The sequence below is a fragment of the Lodderomyces elongisporus genome, chromosome 1, assembly GCF_030384665.1.
Source record: "Lodderomyces elongisporus chromosome 1, complete sequence".
NCBI classification, from domain to species: Eukaryota; Fungi; Ascomycota; class Pichiomycetes; order Serinales; family Debaryomycetaceae; genus Lodderomyces; species Lodderomyces elongisporus.
In genome coordinates this window covers 369139-384430 of record NC_083673.1, presented here as the reverse complement: position 1 = coordinate 384430, position 15292 = coordinate 369139, and the positions used below count along the sequence as shown (strand labels likewise).

General features: G+C 37.2%; 6 protein-coding genes across 6 annotated transcripts; 3 read left to right on the top strand and 3 right to left on the bottom strand. All coding sequences in view use genetic code 12, as the record gives it.

Annotated features, from left to right (window-relative positions):
- Positions 1–376: 376 nt before the first annotated feature.
- On the bottom strand, positions 377–3196 carry PVL30_000124 (uncharacterized protein; the record flags this gene model as incomplete). The annotated part of the gene is made up of 1 exon (XM_001527559.2): positions 377–3196. One exon carries the CDS (start codon positions 3194–3196, stop codon positions 377–379), a length of 2820 nt encoding a protein of 939 aa, XP_001527609.2.
- A 1643-nt stretch (positions 3197–4839) lies between these two features.
- Positions 4840–5823, top strand: PVL30_000123 (uncharacterized protein; the record flags this gene model as incomplete). Its single annotated transcript, XM_001527558.2, has 1 exon — positions 4840–5823. The coding sequence occupies one exon, from the start codon at positions 4840–4842 to the stop codon at positions 5821–5823; it is 984 nt and encodes a 327-aa protein (XP_001527608.2).
- Positions 5824–5836: 13 nt separating this feature from the next.
- On the bottom strand, positions 5837–8278 carry MSH4 (MutS protein msh4; the record flags this gene model as incomplete). The annotated part of the gene is made up of 1 exon (XM_001527557.2): positions 5837–8278. One exon carries the CDS (start codon positions 8276–8278, stop codon positions 5837–5839), a length of 2442 nt encoding a protein of 813 aa, XP_001527607.2.
- A 260-nt stretch (positions 8279–8538) lies between these two features.
- On the bottom strand, positions 8539–9669 carry HST2 (Sir2 histone deacetylase Hst2; the record flags this gene model as incomplete). The annotated part of the gene is made up of 1 exon (XM_001527556.1): positions 8539–9669. One exon carries the CDS (start codon positions 9667–9669, stop codon positions 8539–8541), a length of 1131 nt encoding a protein of 376 aa, XP_001527606.2.
- Positions 9670–10240: 571 nt separating this feature from the next.
- On the top strand, positions 10241–12346 carry PVL30_000120 (uncharacterized protein; the record flags this gene model as incomplete). The annotated part of the gene is made up of 1 exon (XM_001527555.2): positions 10241–12346. One exon carries the CDS (start codon positions 10241–10243, stop codon positions 12344–12346), a length of 2106 nt encoding a protein of 701 aa, XP_001527605.2.
- Positions 12347–13207: 861 nt separating this feature from the next.
- Positions 13208–14599, top strand: PHO5_1 (acid phosphatase pho5; the record flags this gene model as incomplete). Its single annotated transcript, XM_001527554.1, has 1 exon — positions 13208–14599. One exon carries the CDS (start codon positions 13208–13210, stop codon positions 14597–14599), a length of 1392 nt encoding a protein of 463 aa, XP_001527604.2.
- Positions 14600–15292: the final 693 nt, after the last annotated feature.

The window sequence follows — 15292 nt, the reverse complement described above, 5'->3', positions numbered from 1 at the left end:
CTATATGAAAAATTTTTGAGTCAGAATCCTAAAAAAAAAAAAAATAATAATAATAATAATAATATATATATATATGTATATATATTTATACATCTACTTGTACGCATACATAATCAATACACATGAAGAGTGAGAAATGAGAAATAGTGAGAGAAGAAAAAATTAAAATCTCAAAGAGAAAAATGAAAAAAAAAGAAAGAAAAAATGAAAATGAAAATGATAAGATGATAAAAATGAAAATGAAAAATTTAATCAGTTGTAGTAACAATACGTGTTAATCTATACGCTTTTTCAACGATCTAAAATACTCAACTATATAAGCACTTACATTCTAATTTAATGCTACTGTATTATTGGCAGGCAATACAGAACAAGTCTATGAGCTACTCTTTGTTTGCTTTTCCCCAGCTTGGTGTTCTATCTCATTCACCTCTTTGGCAAGAGCACCAAGGTCAAATTCGGGAGATGCATTTTCATCGTACTCCTCAATTGTATCACCCTTGTCATCAACATTAACCTTTGATTGACCATTTGCACTAGTATTTCCACCACCGTAAATGTCCCACCAGTCCTTCTTCTTCGGTTTAAACCACAGTTTCCAACCCTTTTGTGTACTCTCGCCGCCTCCTTCTTTCTCTTCTTTTTCAATCTTTTCTCTTGCTTCATCAAATTCATTAATCAACTGTCGTTGACGCTCTCCTTCCTCGGGGTCTGGCTCCTCAATCTCAGCAAACTCCTCGCTCAACACCTCCCAGTCAAGATTTTTCAAAATTTTAGGGATTGCTTTTCTATAGGACATGTGACCCTCGACATACTCGGTACAATCGAAATTTTCAACGCCTTCAACGTTTTTCAAAGCCGATAATCCCGCAACGGTCAGAATTCCACCCCCAGTAGCTCTAAAAAGATAACCTAAGATCCAATCCTTTTTGGAATAACCATTGATAAATCTTCCACTGACTACTGAACGAGCTAGCGCTAATTGGTCAATATTAATCGATATTGGTGAGCCTAAGAGAATGACATTTTCAATCAAACCATAGCCACCTCGTTTGGCAACTTCAATCAAGCAGGAGTAAATCAACCGTGCGCCTAATGAAAATCCAACAAGTGTTATTGGTCTAACGCCCAAGTTTCCTGAAAGAATGGTTTCAGCTAAAATTTTACCTGCCTTCCATGCTCTATCCAACGACACGTTCCATGGGTTATCTAACAAATATGAAAGTTTAGAAAGCGCCATTGGCAACTGAATAGCAGACATCAATGCACTCAAGATAGTGGCACCAAGAATTTGCTGAATTGAAGTACTCAATGCTTCGCTTGCCAATATTCCAATTGTTTGGCCCATAGATTGTAACATCTCCGGTTCCCACAATAGGGAAAACATATCCCCCATCACAGGGTCCACCGTTGAAAATGGGAGTCGAACATCATCCATCTCACCATTCATCCATCCACTCACAGTAACAATCAAATTGGTCCTCTTGTTGTTATGCAATGGTTTAAACTCAAACGTTTGAACATCACCTGTTCTTCTCGCACCTGCTTTATTACCTACTTTTGCTCCAATAGCAATCCCACCAGTGGTAATTAGCGCGCTTCCTCCCACACCGGCTAAAAAACCACTAGTACCAGTAATACCAACCGTTGTTAGCCCAGCAGCGATACCGGCTCCAATAACAGGAGCTAAAAGACCAGCAGATAGCCCAATTGCAAGGCCACCGCCTAATGTAGCAAGACCAATCATAACAAGTCGCTTGTTTTTGTTTTTCCTAATCTGCTGCTGAACAAACGACTGATCATTTAATGACTCGTCTTTGTTCTCGATTGACTTTTCTTTTGTTTCCATATCCAAACATTCCATCATTCTCCTTTCAAATTGAAGCACTTCCAAATTTGGAATCTCTATAGCTTGAGCAAAGTTTATGAGTAATGTCCTTGAACGCGCATCATAATAACCATCGCTTAGTAAGAGCAATAGCATGTCACAGATGATAACCCATCGGAGATCAAAGTCCCGGCTGTTAGCAAACGGAGTCTTTTTCTTTACATGTTTCAACTCAACTTCTCTCAAGCTACTGGTTAAATCAGTAATCTCAACACCATGCTTGCTTAAGTTCTCAATCATCGTTTTTTCTTCTCCTGCAACGCTAAGATGCTCGTATAACTTTGACAAGACATAAAGAGTCCAATTCGAAAAATTTTTCTGGCCCAAACTCAACTGCTTAGCAACTTTCCCATCTGTACCAAATTGCACTTTGGCTAGTTGGGTTGCCATATTCACGGTAATCAACTTTGCTAATCCAACATAAGCAAATTTCTGTGAGTCGGTCAACATCTTCTTTGTATCTGCCAACGTCTCTGCAGAGTCCAATTCTTCATCATTGTCATAGTCTGAATCCGAATCATCAGCGTCAAAAAGAACTGCTGGATCAGTTTGACGTTTTTTCACATTTTCAGATTTTGAAGCAAATAAAAAATCTGTCTTTTTATCCAATGCAGCATATTTGTTGACTTGCTCCTCGGTGTCAATCTTGGTGTAGCCAAAATGATAATTATCGCCTTGCATAAACTCTTTCCCCGATTTTGCATCATGTTTTAGTTGGCCCCTGTCATCGTAAAAATCAAGATCCGAAATCGTCTTCATCTCTTTCCATGCCAGATCTGACTTGGTGTTGAAGAAATCATCATCATCTTGATTCTTGAGGTCAGTAACTTTTGTGTCTGACAAAGTTATGGTATTCTCTGAATTATCATTATCATTATCATTAGTATTAGTATTGGTATTGGTATTGCCGTCCTTTTTGCTCTCTGAGTCGTGGCTACCATTGTTTCCAACTTGATTGCTGGTACTGAGGGCTGTCGTACTTCCATTTCCATCTTGTCGTAGTGAATCTTTAGAGGCTATAGTATGATTACTTCCAAAATTATACTCCACATAAGATTCCACAGCAGATGACGATCCGGCATCTCCTGCACTGCTATCACCGCCATCGCAGTAACCGTCACCGTTCAATGCAACCTCTCTTTCAAGTTCGTCAAATGTTGCCATTGAAGAGAGGCGAGGAAGATGCGGCAATTGACTAGCACCAGTTCGCAGATTAAATCGCTCAAGGGACCGTCTAGTTGGCGTTGAGGAGACCAGCTCCAAGGACGTCAACATTGGTCGCTGAAATGAATTACTATTATCCCTCATGTATATATTGATTTTTGTAAAAAAGGAGAGAGGGGGGAAGCGGGTATCAAAGTTCGTTAAGGTAAGGCAATGTAAAGTAAGGTAAAGTAAGGTAGACTAAGGTAGACTAAGGTAGACTAAGGTAGACTAAGGTAGACTAAGGTAGACTAAGGTAGACTAAGGTAGACTAAGGTAGACTAAGGTAGACTAAAGCTTTTTGAGCATTTGCGGCTCGTTTCTGTAGATACAATCACACGCTTGCATTTAGCAAACACTGGTCAAAAACAACTATGAAGAGGGGGGGGAAAAAACCATATTTATCCGTTGACGCGACTTTATGTACTGTCTATCTTTAGGACTTTGTACGAACGAAAGCTCACATACTGACCTGTGCTGATTCATACACAATTGTACTCAATTATTTATCAACTCATCGTTTATCACTAATAACTCTTTTCCAATCCCATTTACTCTTTGTATACCTCTGTTTTTCACCCTCCTGAGTTTTTCAAATCTGAAATATGTAACAAAAAAATAAGGTGCAACCAAAAGAAAAAAAGGTTGAGTGAATAAAAAAAAAAGAACTCAAAAGAACTTAAAAGAATTGAGTAGATCGAAATTGAACTACACGAAACTACATGAAAATACATGAAACTAAATCGTACTAAATTGTACTAAAAATGTTTGCAACATGGTTTTACTCAAATCGTTAGTGGCCAATATGACCTGCGCAGAGTCCAGGAATATGTTGCATCGAGCCATAATGGCCGAGCATCAAGTAGAAATAAAAGTAACAAATCCAAAATAATGTTTCTAATATATAATATATAAAAAAACATCATCCATCATCATTACTCGACATTCAACTGAGCTCAAGACCGACCCGTTACTCTACAATCTGTCGACGGAACTACCCTGCTTAAGGCCCCCTTTATAAAAAAGAAGGTTTCGACTAAACACCTACTATCCAAGAATCTCATACCCATTTCCAACCTAGCTACAGGACTTCTGCCCAACGATAACCGCTCAACCTCCGTAGAAGGACCAGCCATAGATGACCAAACGCACATGCAACGTTAAAACAGCCAGAAATGAGCTGTAATCTCTTCTCTATCCATCGGAAAGAAGAAGGAAAAATCACAACTGAAAATCTATGGAATTCAATGTAAAGTAACATCAAGCTTGCTTCACGAGCGCCGATCTGCCGAGGAAAACAAAACTACGCAGTCGCATGGAGTGATGACCCGAAAGTCATCATGCCCCAATTGTCCACGAGCGTCCACCTTGACACAGATTGATGATTAATTAGTTAATGAAGAAAAAGAGAAAAAAAGAAGAAAAGAAGAAAAGAAGAAGAAAAGAGAAGAGGGAAAGGAAGAAAAAGAAAATTTTGATTTCCAGCTTTATAAATCGATGCGCGCACACGCGAAGAGCTATGAGCTTGGAGCTTTAAAAGTTCAAGGAAAGTCTCTTTTTTTTACATTGACACAAAAACATAGGGCATCGTACAGAGCAAGTCGGATATTGGCAAGACAGCACGGGAAAAAGCAAAGAAGACCTAAAACCATATATAATTATAGAACCCAGCTTTCCTTGTGATATATACATATATAAAATCAAACTTCCCATAAGAAAGAGAACAAAACCAAACATCAAGATAAAAAATGAGGTCAAGGAATAATAATCGACAAAATGAGTTGACTCAGAGAGATGAGGTTTCAGAAAAGCTGCTTGGTGGGACTTTGCCATTCAAAACCTCATCAGCAATGCATCCTTACCAAGTAATTGACTTGTTCAATGTCTGTTTCGAACATATTCTTAAATCACCTAATCTCCAAGAACATATTCAACAAGTGAAAGGAGACTTGTATCGACGAGACTATCTAGCAGCATTCGACAATGATGATAAGCGTTTTGCCTATGCTTCGCGCTGGACGCCTTCTAGAGCATTGGCATACTCTTCGCTATTTTCTAGTTTAGAACCAGTTAACAAACTTCTTGGGGATGAGCATGCAAACATCAATGTTTTGTGCGTCGGCGGTGGTGCAGGTTCAGAGCTTGTGGGTCTTGGCTCCGTATTTTCTCGATTAAAGGAGTTCCATCCAAATTCTGATTCGTGTATGAATGTTGAAATCGTGGACATTGCAGATTGGGGGAAAGTCACGACAAACGTTGCCTCATACATGAAATCCAATTGGGTACACCGAAACGAATGCTTAAATTCAAAATTTCTTTGTGCTGATATTTTGGCCACCAATCTTGAGCTGATTGGTATTGCAAATATGGATCTCGTCACATTGATGTTCACCACAAATGAACTTTTCTCAGAAAAGAGAAAGGATACGGTAAAGTTTCTACTGGCGTTGAACCAAAATTGCAAACCGGGATCTCTATTGTTGATTGCAGAAAGTGCTGGGTCCTTCCTGAATATTAAAATTGGTGAGAGACAATTTCCAGTGCAATTTTTAATCGATACTATTTTGGTAGGAAAGCCGGGTGATTCTGGTGATAATACAGGTGCTTGGGATATTATTTCGCAAAGCGAAAGTATCTGGTATAGAATAATGGAAAGAGAAGTAACATACGAGCTCAACCTTGAGAATATGAGATTTTTCTACAGATTGTATAGAAAAAAAAAAAGAACTTGAATGAAAAAAAAAACTAGGCCAGTGGCTGTACATCGCTTATCTCGTCAACAAATCGAGCCTGTAATGTTCTTAGTAAATCAATCTTGTATTGATTTTTGCAATCCAACTCGTGTATTTGTTTCAAAGCAAAATATAGTTCCCAGATCAATTTTCTTCTTTTGGAAACCAACTTCGCAGTAGTATTGTACAGTGCCTTTGAGCAAGTTCTCAAACGCTCGGCAATTGATTTTGAGACTTGTAACATATCTAGTGGTAAGATCTGTGTTGATTCAGCATACTTGATACCATACCCAGTTTGCGACAATTTGCCATGTTGTAATTTATACAGCGATTTCAATTTCCCATTCACCTCTATGCTCTGCATGTGGGACGCTACAACACAAGACTTGTTACTCAAAATTTCTGCCACCTCTTGAAAATGCGTTGAAGTGATCACTGTGGCTTTCGTTAGAGCAAGGTACTCGAGAATTGCTAAGCAAATCGAATAACCATCTTTTAAGCTAGTTCCGCGACCAAGTTCGTCTATTAAGATCAAACTGTTGTTATTGGTATTGCTATTGATGTTGATGTTGCTAATAATTCTATTCATCTCAGACATTTCATTAGTAAACGACGAAGCATTAATCTCGGAGGTATCAGTGGAAAGTCTAGAATAGAGACTATTGTAAACGGACATTGTTGCGTATTCGGCAGGGACATATATTCCCATCTGTGCCATAATCACAAGGTAAGCAAACTGTCTCAAGTAAACGGATTTCCCACTCATGTTGGCGCCAGTAATGATTTGAAATCTTGAAATTTCTGGAATACTTGAATATTCATTTGGAACAAAATCAGGGACCAAAGTTTCAAGTATTGGATGACGCGATTGACAAATATGAGTGTAGTTTCCAAATTCAGGACAGACATAAGAACGCTTTTGCATGTTGATAAAGTCTGCAAAAGAACACAACATATCCAATATGGCAATAGCTTCTGACATCATCAAAAATATTGGTACATATTCTCTACATCGCTCAAATAGTTCCTCGATGATAATTGTACTTAAATTGTTGATTTCACCAACAATATCATTCATTCGGGCTCCTTGTTGAAGCAAGCTAATGGTTGTACACTCCATCACGTTTTTTTTCACTACGCGATTAACAAATTCGTCTGGTAAACAAAAGGGCACAGCGCCATTGGAGAGCTTGATTCGCAAATAAAAACCACGAGTGTTTTCAAACCTATAATCCATGGCCAACAGATTTTTAGTAGCGAGATTTTCTACGTATTCCTCGACTTGACCAAGTATTGTTTCTCTAACACTTCTAGACACATCCAAAAGACCATTAATCCCATTTTTCACAGCATTAGCCTTTTGGTGTGCTAAATCTAATCTTCTTCTAGCAGGTCCCGTTTCTGAATTGATATATTTTTCAATCAACATCACTGCAGCCAGCAAATTTTCATGCTTAAATATTTCTCGCATCTGTTTCATCAAGATTGCTTCAGATATGTCAAGGGTATTGCCAATCTCAATGCTCGCATTTAAAGCCGTTTTTAATAGCAAAATTGTGTTTATGTTTTGATCGCTAAATTTCTTGCTGTCATTATTGTTGAGAAAACTGACAACAATCTTGTCTATATCCTTACATTGCTTCAACAACTTTTTTATAGGACCCAAGACACTATTGTTGTTATTGGAAGGGAGGAGTTCAGCAACTGCTTCTAAACGAAATTTGATGCTTGGGATGTCTGTTAATGGTTGCAAAATAGAAGACCGCAACAAGCGTTCACCCATCTTTGTACAACATCTATTCAAAAATGAATATAGCGTGATTCCTTTACCATTTAAACTGTCAACAAGCTCGAGATCAATGATAGTCTTGGGATCAATCAACATCAAGTTATCACATTCGGTAACAGATATTCTTAGTTTGAATTTTGGTTCTACTTCTTGGTTCATGATGCTAAAATTGATAACTGCATTTGCCGCACCAATAGATAGTTTTGAACGTGTGAGCAGCAGTCCTTGAAATACACTCTCTTTTAGTTCATTACACTCCGCGGCAACATAAGTTTGCAAAAGATTTATGCCTTCCAGGAAATCAAAATACTTTGGACTCTTTAACAACTTTCGCACGTTTGTCTCAGTATTTGACTCAACAACAAACTTAAGTTTTTCAGATTGTGAACACATCGCTGGTTCCAGAATAATTATAGTTGTTGGTTTAAAGACATTGATCTGATTAATGGCACGCATATATGATGGAGTATCATTAAAGTTTAGTAAACACAACTCATGGGTTTGTAGGTCTAAAACTGAAATACCGATTCGTGTCAGATCTCCTTTTTCGTGATTAATAGCCATGAAAATGTCTCTTTTGTCTTGCTCGCCTCTTGATTCGAGTCTTTCATTATTTGTTTCTGTAGCGGTAACGAACCCATATGAGTTAATATTGTTTTTGGTCATTGGTGATATTTATGGTGTGAAAGCATGGACCTGATTTTGGCAGCAAAATCAAAATCAAAAAATCCAAATCTAAAATTTAAACAAAAACAAAAAGGAAAAAAAAAACAAGAACTAAAACTATACGGAAAAACAAAAATAATTGAAAAAAAAAGGAAAAAATGAAAGGAAAAATGGCAACAAGAATTAAAAATCAAAAAATCAAATACTATTTGCAACCAATATTTTCTTTTGTGTCTTCTCAATTCTCCTCGAATATTTATTCAGATATTTAGTTTCTCAACTAGTTCTGTTAAATCAGTGTTTGATTTCTTGTTTGATTTCTCCTTTAATGCAGTCTCATTTTGCTTTGCTGGTCCAATTACATCTGGACTTTGTGGTACATTGTCGTTTGGATCAGAGGAAGTGATTTTGGTAGAGTGTGTGGAATTTTCAAGATTGGTATCATCTTTTGATGCTTTGGTTTTTGTTTCTCTTTTTCCATCTGCTTCTGCTTCTATCTCTGTCTCTGCTTCTACCTCTACCTCTGTTTCCGTCTCTAATTTTTCCTCACTCAGCTCGATTACTTTACGTTGACCTTCTGCGAAAAGTTTGTCTAGTTCCTTTTCCCAACCAAGTAATCGAGCTAGTGTCTCTGCAATGTGATCACAATCATGTAATGCTATAATATCCAGTTTTCTTCTTCCAAAATCACCGACTTTTTCTTTGTTAACAAGAACCCTGATACATTTTTTGTTTACTTCAGTAGCCAACGATGCAAATGGGAAAACTGTTAACGATGTCCCTGACACAACTGCCACTTCAACCTCGTCACAGTCATCATCCCAATAATCAAAAAAACGTGTTGGTAACCCTTCTCCAAAAAACACAATATTGGGCTTCACATAACCTCCACAATGCTCACAAGTGGGTATGCCATTCTTTGCTTCATCTTTCATATGCTTTTTCAAAGTATCAATTGACATTTCCTTATGACAGTCGACACAAAAGTTTTTGGCAAATGACCCATGTGCCTCAACAATAAACTCGTCATCAACGCCAGCCAACCGCTCTAATGTGTCTATATTCTGGGTGTAAACTCTATGTAATTGACCTCTATTCTGTATAAGCTTTATAAAATGATGAAACTTTGTCGGCGGAAACTTACCCGGATACAATTCTTCTGCTAAGGTATAGAATGGCTTTGGGTTTTCTTTAAAATAATCAATGTCAAACACTGCCTCTGCGAATGGAAGATCAAGCTTGGCTAGATTCGCATAAAGTCCAGTTTTGGGACTTCTGAAATCAGGAATACCAGCAGAAGTGGAAATGCCAGCACCGTTAAAAAAAGTAACTTTTTTGCCATCTTTAATCGCTTTCACTAAAGGTCCCAAAGCCTTTTCGAGGTCAGTCATTGCAAAAAAAAAAAATGGGGGGGACAGAAGAAAACACTTAGAAAGAAAAAACTAATTATTAATGTGGCTGGAATAATTTATTGAATTTTATGGTTCTTTCTATTCTTTCCGTTTTGTTTTTGTTTTCGTTTATAAGTATTTAACAATTGAGAAAGCAAAAAATAACCTTAGTACAATTTGGAGAAGAAAGTAAGCTTAGTGTTTTTTGATTCGATACCAAGCCTTACTTTGTCAATGCGATGTTGTAAAAGATGCCTTTAAGTTGACGAGAAGCATGTTCAATTGATAAGTAAATATATATATATATAATTTGCCCTATCTTTATTGATTCCATATGAACCACAAAGTTGCTTCCGGATTTATTGATTTGCTTTTAGATTGCATCACAAGACCACTTTCAAAATAAAGAAAAAAAAGAAAAAAGAAAAAAGAAAGAAAGACAGAAAAATTGAGATCCTCTTAATATAGTACCGCATTTTCTACTTGCCGTCAACTAACAAACAAGAATTATAAGATAAACATACACACCCAGATACACATAGGCATATCCACACAAGTATACACAAGACAAATGTCATTAGATATCATTGAAAAGCTGTTGTCGGACCTTCAGATTGATGAAACCGCTCCCAAAATTTTGCACCAAAAAGAATTAGCGGCGGAAAGATTGAGAAAGGCCAGAACAAAGCGTGATGAAGAGATCAAAGCATTGAAAGAAGAGCAAGCTTTAAACACCAGAAAAGGAGAATTGATTCAGCTACATTCCTTACTTGTTGATGAATGCAGACAATACGTACAGGGTTTTTTGGATCAACTGATGGACTGGACAAATATCGAATTGGCTATAAGAATGGATAAAAAGAGAAAAAGTAGAGTTGCAATGGTGGTTGACTTGCCTCTACATCTAAAAGAGAATAAAATTCAGCTTCTTTTGGAAGATCCTGATGAGGATGAAAAAGAAGATAAAGGCAAGGACGAACAACTGTCTGATGAAAGCTCTGATTCGGATCCGGATTCTGATTCTGATACTGATTCAGATTCTGATTCAGATTCAGATTCAGATTCAGATTCTAACTCCGATTCCGACTCTGATTCTAATTCTAATTCTGACCTGAAGAATAAAGTGATTGGAAAAAGGCATCGACTGAATAAACAGGACAACCTGGGAAAACTGGGGTCTGGGCGAAAGGGGGTACCAGTAAAGATTGACCTTACTCAGAGTTCATTTGCAAATGCTAGAATTTACTTTGATTCCAAAAAGGCTGCTGAACAACTCCAACTGAAAGTCGAAAAAGGTGCTGAAATTGCATACAGGAATGCGGAAAAGAAGATCAGTCAGGATTTTGTAAGGAATGTTAAGAAGGAACTTGGATCTACCGATTCAAGCGCACTGAGGTCTAAATTATGGTTCGAAAAATTCTATTGGTTTGTTTCAAGTGAAGGCTACCTATGTTTAGCTGGTAGGGACAAAACTCAAGTTGATATGATCTACTTCAAGTACGTTGGTGATGATGATTACCTCGTCAGCTCAGAAATTGAAGGATCACTCAAAGTATTTATCAAAAATCCGATTAAAGACGAGGCGATTCCACCATCAACTATTCTACAAGCAGGGATATTTGCAATGTCTGCCTCGCATGCCTGGAGTGGGAAAGTTAATACTGCTGCTTGGGTGATGCAAGCCAGTGATGTATCAAAATATGATTCTGCAGCTGGTAATTTACTTCCACCTGGTGAGTTTGAGTACTTTGCGAAAAAGGATTTATTACCACCAGCCCAATTGGTTATGGGATTTGGTTTTTATTGTGATGTCGACGAAGAATCTGCAAAAAAACACGCTGCTATTCGGGTAGAGAGGGAGCAAGAACATGGGCTTGTCATGTCGCTTTCAAATAAGAAAAAAGCTTTGGAAAAGTTGAAAGTCACCAACGTTAAAGAAGGTTTGGCTTCTGGCTCGGAACAAGGAGAAACCGAACGAAACGAAAAACTTGAAAATCACAAAAATACTGAAAATAATGAAAGTAACGGAAATGCTAAAAATCATGACAAATCCTTTGGGAAGGATTCTAAATCCTCACCAATGGTGTCGCGTGGAAAACAAAACAAATTAAAGAAAGCTGCCGCTAAATATGCAGATCAAGATGAAGAGGAAAAGGCATTAAGAATGAAAGTATTGGGTCTGAATAAGAGCCTGAAAAGAAAAGATTCTAAGGAAAAGTCGCTGTCTCTGCCCTCGCCTCAACCTGTATCACGCTTGTCTGATCAGGATGAGTTGGAGAGGAAGCGTAAATTACATCAACAGGATGTTGAAACCTACCTCGTCGATCCTCAACCAAAGATTGATCTAGCAGATTACTTCAATGCCATGGATCAACTCACTCCTAAACCGTTGAGTAGTGATACGATTTTCGACATGGTTCCTGTGTTTGCTCCGTGGTCCGCACTTCAAAAGTTCAAGTATAAGGTCAAGATTCAACCTGGATTGGCAAAGAAGGGAAAATGCATAAACGAGACGGTTAATTATTTTACTTCGCGTAAAATGGATGCAAACAGGAGAGACCCGGATTTGGATTGGCCAGAAGAAAGAGACCTTATTAACAAATTGAGACCCAACGATCTCCAAGGAGTGTTTACTGTTAACAAGATGAGGTTGATCTTGCCGCAAAACAAAAAGTAGATTACATATACTTGTGTATGTATATAGTTGAAGCTATCTAAATAGACTATTTTAGCCTGAAAATACTACTTTTTTGTATCATTTCACTTTTTCTTTGTTGGAGTGGAAGGATTGAAGGAGGTGTCAAGGGGAAGGTGGTGGGTGAGGGGGGAGTGGGAGAGAAAGTAGTAATCTTGAAGAGAAATGAAAAATAGGGGTGGAACAACTAACCTCCCATTTTTCATTACCATTACAGCTATTGTAACCACGGCTATTAACGGAATCCTTGAAATTGAAATTTAGACTCTGATATTTGGTCTGCTTCAATGCTCTATCAGATGAGGAATTGATTTCTTCTTTGAAAAAGGCTCGGACTTAGAACCCATCAATTATTGACATTTCGAAACACGTGGTTGAAAGTTTTATTTATCGGCCTCGCTAAGCGCATCGGTTGCAATTAAGTGGAACAATGGGGAATGTTAATTTCTCCGCAAATAGACACACACACACACTCACACATATATATGAACAAAATACAAACAAAGGCCCATACATACATAACCATCGTACATTCAAAGGTTTACCCTGAAATATTTACAAATGTATCCAAATTGATACCCTATTCGGTTAGACTGTTTACTCAAAAATAAATACGAACCTGACCACGTTGACATCAGTAAACTCATACCTTGTTATTTGTAACTTATTTTTTTTTTTTTGCCCATCGTCAATATCAAATGGTTTCCTCGAGTTTAAAAGTGTATAAATACAGTGATGTATTCCCTATGTTATAACAAGGACTACAATAACGTTTGTTGTTCATGAAGGAAAAGAAAGATATTCTATATTTTATTTTTTTTTAGGTAACTACATAAGCAAACAATGGTTTCGATTTCAAATTTGCTCAATAATGGGCTCTTGCTAGTTTCTCAAAACATATATGCTGATGTTGCGACTCCACAACAAGCTTCGGTCCAAAAGTACAATATCTTGAACTTCTTGGGAGGTGCTGCACCTTACATTGCTAATGAAGGTTATGGAATTGACACTGCTATTCCTGAAGGGTGTACAATCCAACAGGTTCAGTTGTTTTCTAGACATGGTGAAAGATATCCATCAAAGAGTCTGGGTCTGCAACTTGAAGCAATTAACAAGAAATTTCAAAACTATAATGGAACATTTAAAGGCGACTTGGCGTTTTTGAATGACTATACTTTTTTTGTCCATGATAAACAGTTTTACGAGAAAGAGACTACTCCACAAAACTCAGAGGGTACATTTGCAGGGACTTCAAATGCATTGAGAGAGGGTACTATTGCAAGAGCTAAATATGGTTCATTATATAAGGAAAATTCAACTTTACCTGTTTTTTCTTCCAACTCGGGTAGATGTTATGTTACTTCGAGATACTTTGCAAGAGGATTCTTGGGAGACAGTTTTAACGAAGGCAAGACTGTCAAGTTCAATATCATTGATGAAGATGAATCCAGTGGTGTCAATAGCTTGACCCCAAGATATGCTTGTCCAAACTATGATGACTCGGTGAATGATGACATTGTAGCAAAATTCAACACAAGTTTCTTGGATACCATTGCTGAGCGTTTAGTCAAGCCAAACCCAGGTTTGAACTTGACAGGTAAAGATGTTAATAACTTGTTTTCATGGTGTGCTTATGAGATCAATGTTAATGGATCTTCACCATTCTGTGATTTGTTCACAAATGAGGAGTTTATCAAATATTCATACTCGAACGACTTGGGCAACTACTATTCAAATGGTGCTGGAAACAATTTCACCAGGGTTGTTGGATCTTCATTGTTGAATGCTTCATTGACTTTGTTGAAGGATGAATCCAACAGCAACCAAATATGGTTATCTTTTGCTCATGACACTGATTTGGAAATCTTCCACAGTGCCTTGGGTTTGGTTGAGCCAAAGAATGACTTGCCTACTGACTATATCCCATTCCCAAACCCATATGTACATTCATCTATTGTGCCACAAGGTGCAAGAATCTATACCGAGAAGTACCAGTGTGGAGCCGACTCCTATGTTAGATACATTGTCAACGACGCTGTGCTTCCTATAGAAAAGTGTGCTTCGGGACCAGGCTTTTCGTGTAAGTTGGATGATTTTGAAGACTATATAAATGAAAGAATTGGGGATATCAATTTCACTGAACAATGTGGTACTAATTCTTCTGTTCCACAAGAAGTCACATTTTACTGGGACTACAAAAATACAACCTACGATGCGCCTATCGGAGATTTCTAGAGTGTTGGTCAAAGATTTAAGATTCTTTTCCCTTTTTTTTTTCTTTTCTTGAGTTGAGTTGAGTTGATGAAGGGTATTTGGTTATTTCAAAGTGAGTTGAAGCAGCAAAAAAAAAAAAGTTATAAAAATAAGAAAAAAAAAATTGTTCAAGTTAGAGTGATAGAATTATACGTTTACCAGTTTTCCTAAATTGTGATTTGTCTATTGAGATTTATATTCATATTCATATATATATATATATATATATATCGTTGTTGCAGAAAAAGATTTGTGATATGTTGTAGTTCATAAGCAAAATCAATATAGTGTACAATGCTTATAAAAAGAAAGCAATAAATTTGATATCTATGTTGTATATTTGCAAAATACTGAAAATGAAAAGACACTTTAACTTCGGGGGATGTAATTCTCTTCGTGTGCATGGTTCTCAAATAAAGTTTAATCTATTGCTACTGATGTGGATCATTCTTTTGATGCAAAAGAATTACAAAATTGATTTCTCTTACATGTTGTGCCAAAAAAACGAGGTTGTTCTTTTCTTTTTTTGCAGCAATCTCACACAAACTCAAAACAATATCAAGCGAGAACTAACAGCCACCTTCATAGTGTACTTTTTTTGGACAGATACGGATGTGCTATAACATTATCTTTTGACAAAAAACATAAACTACTTCCCAATAGTTTGTAACATAC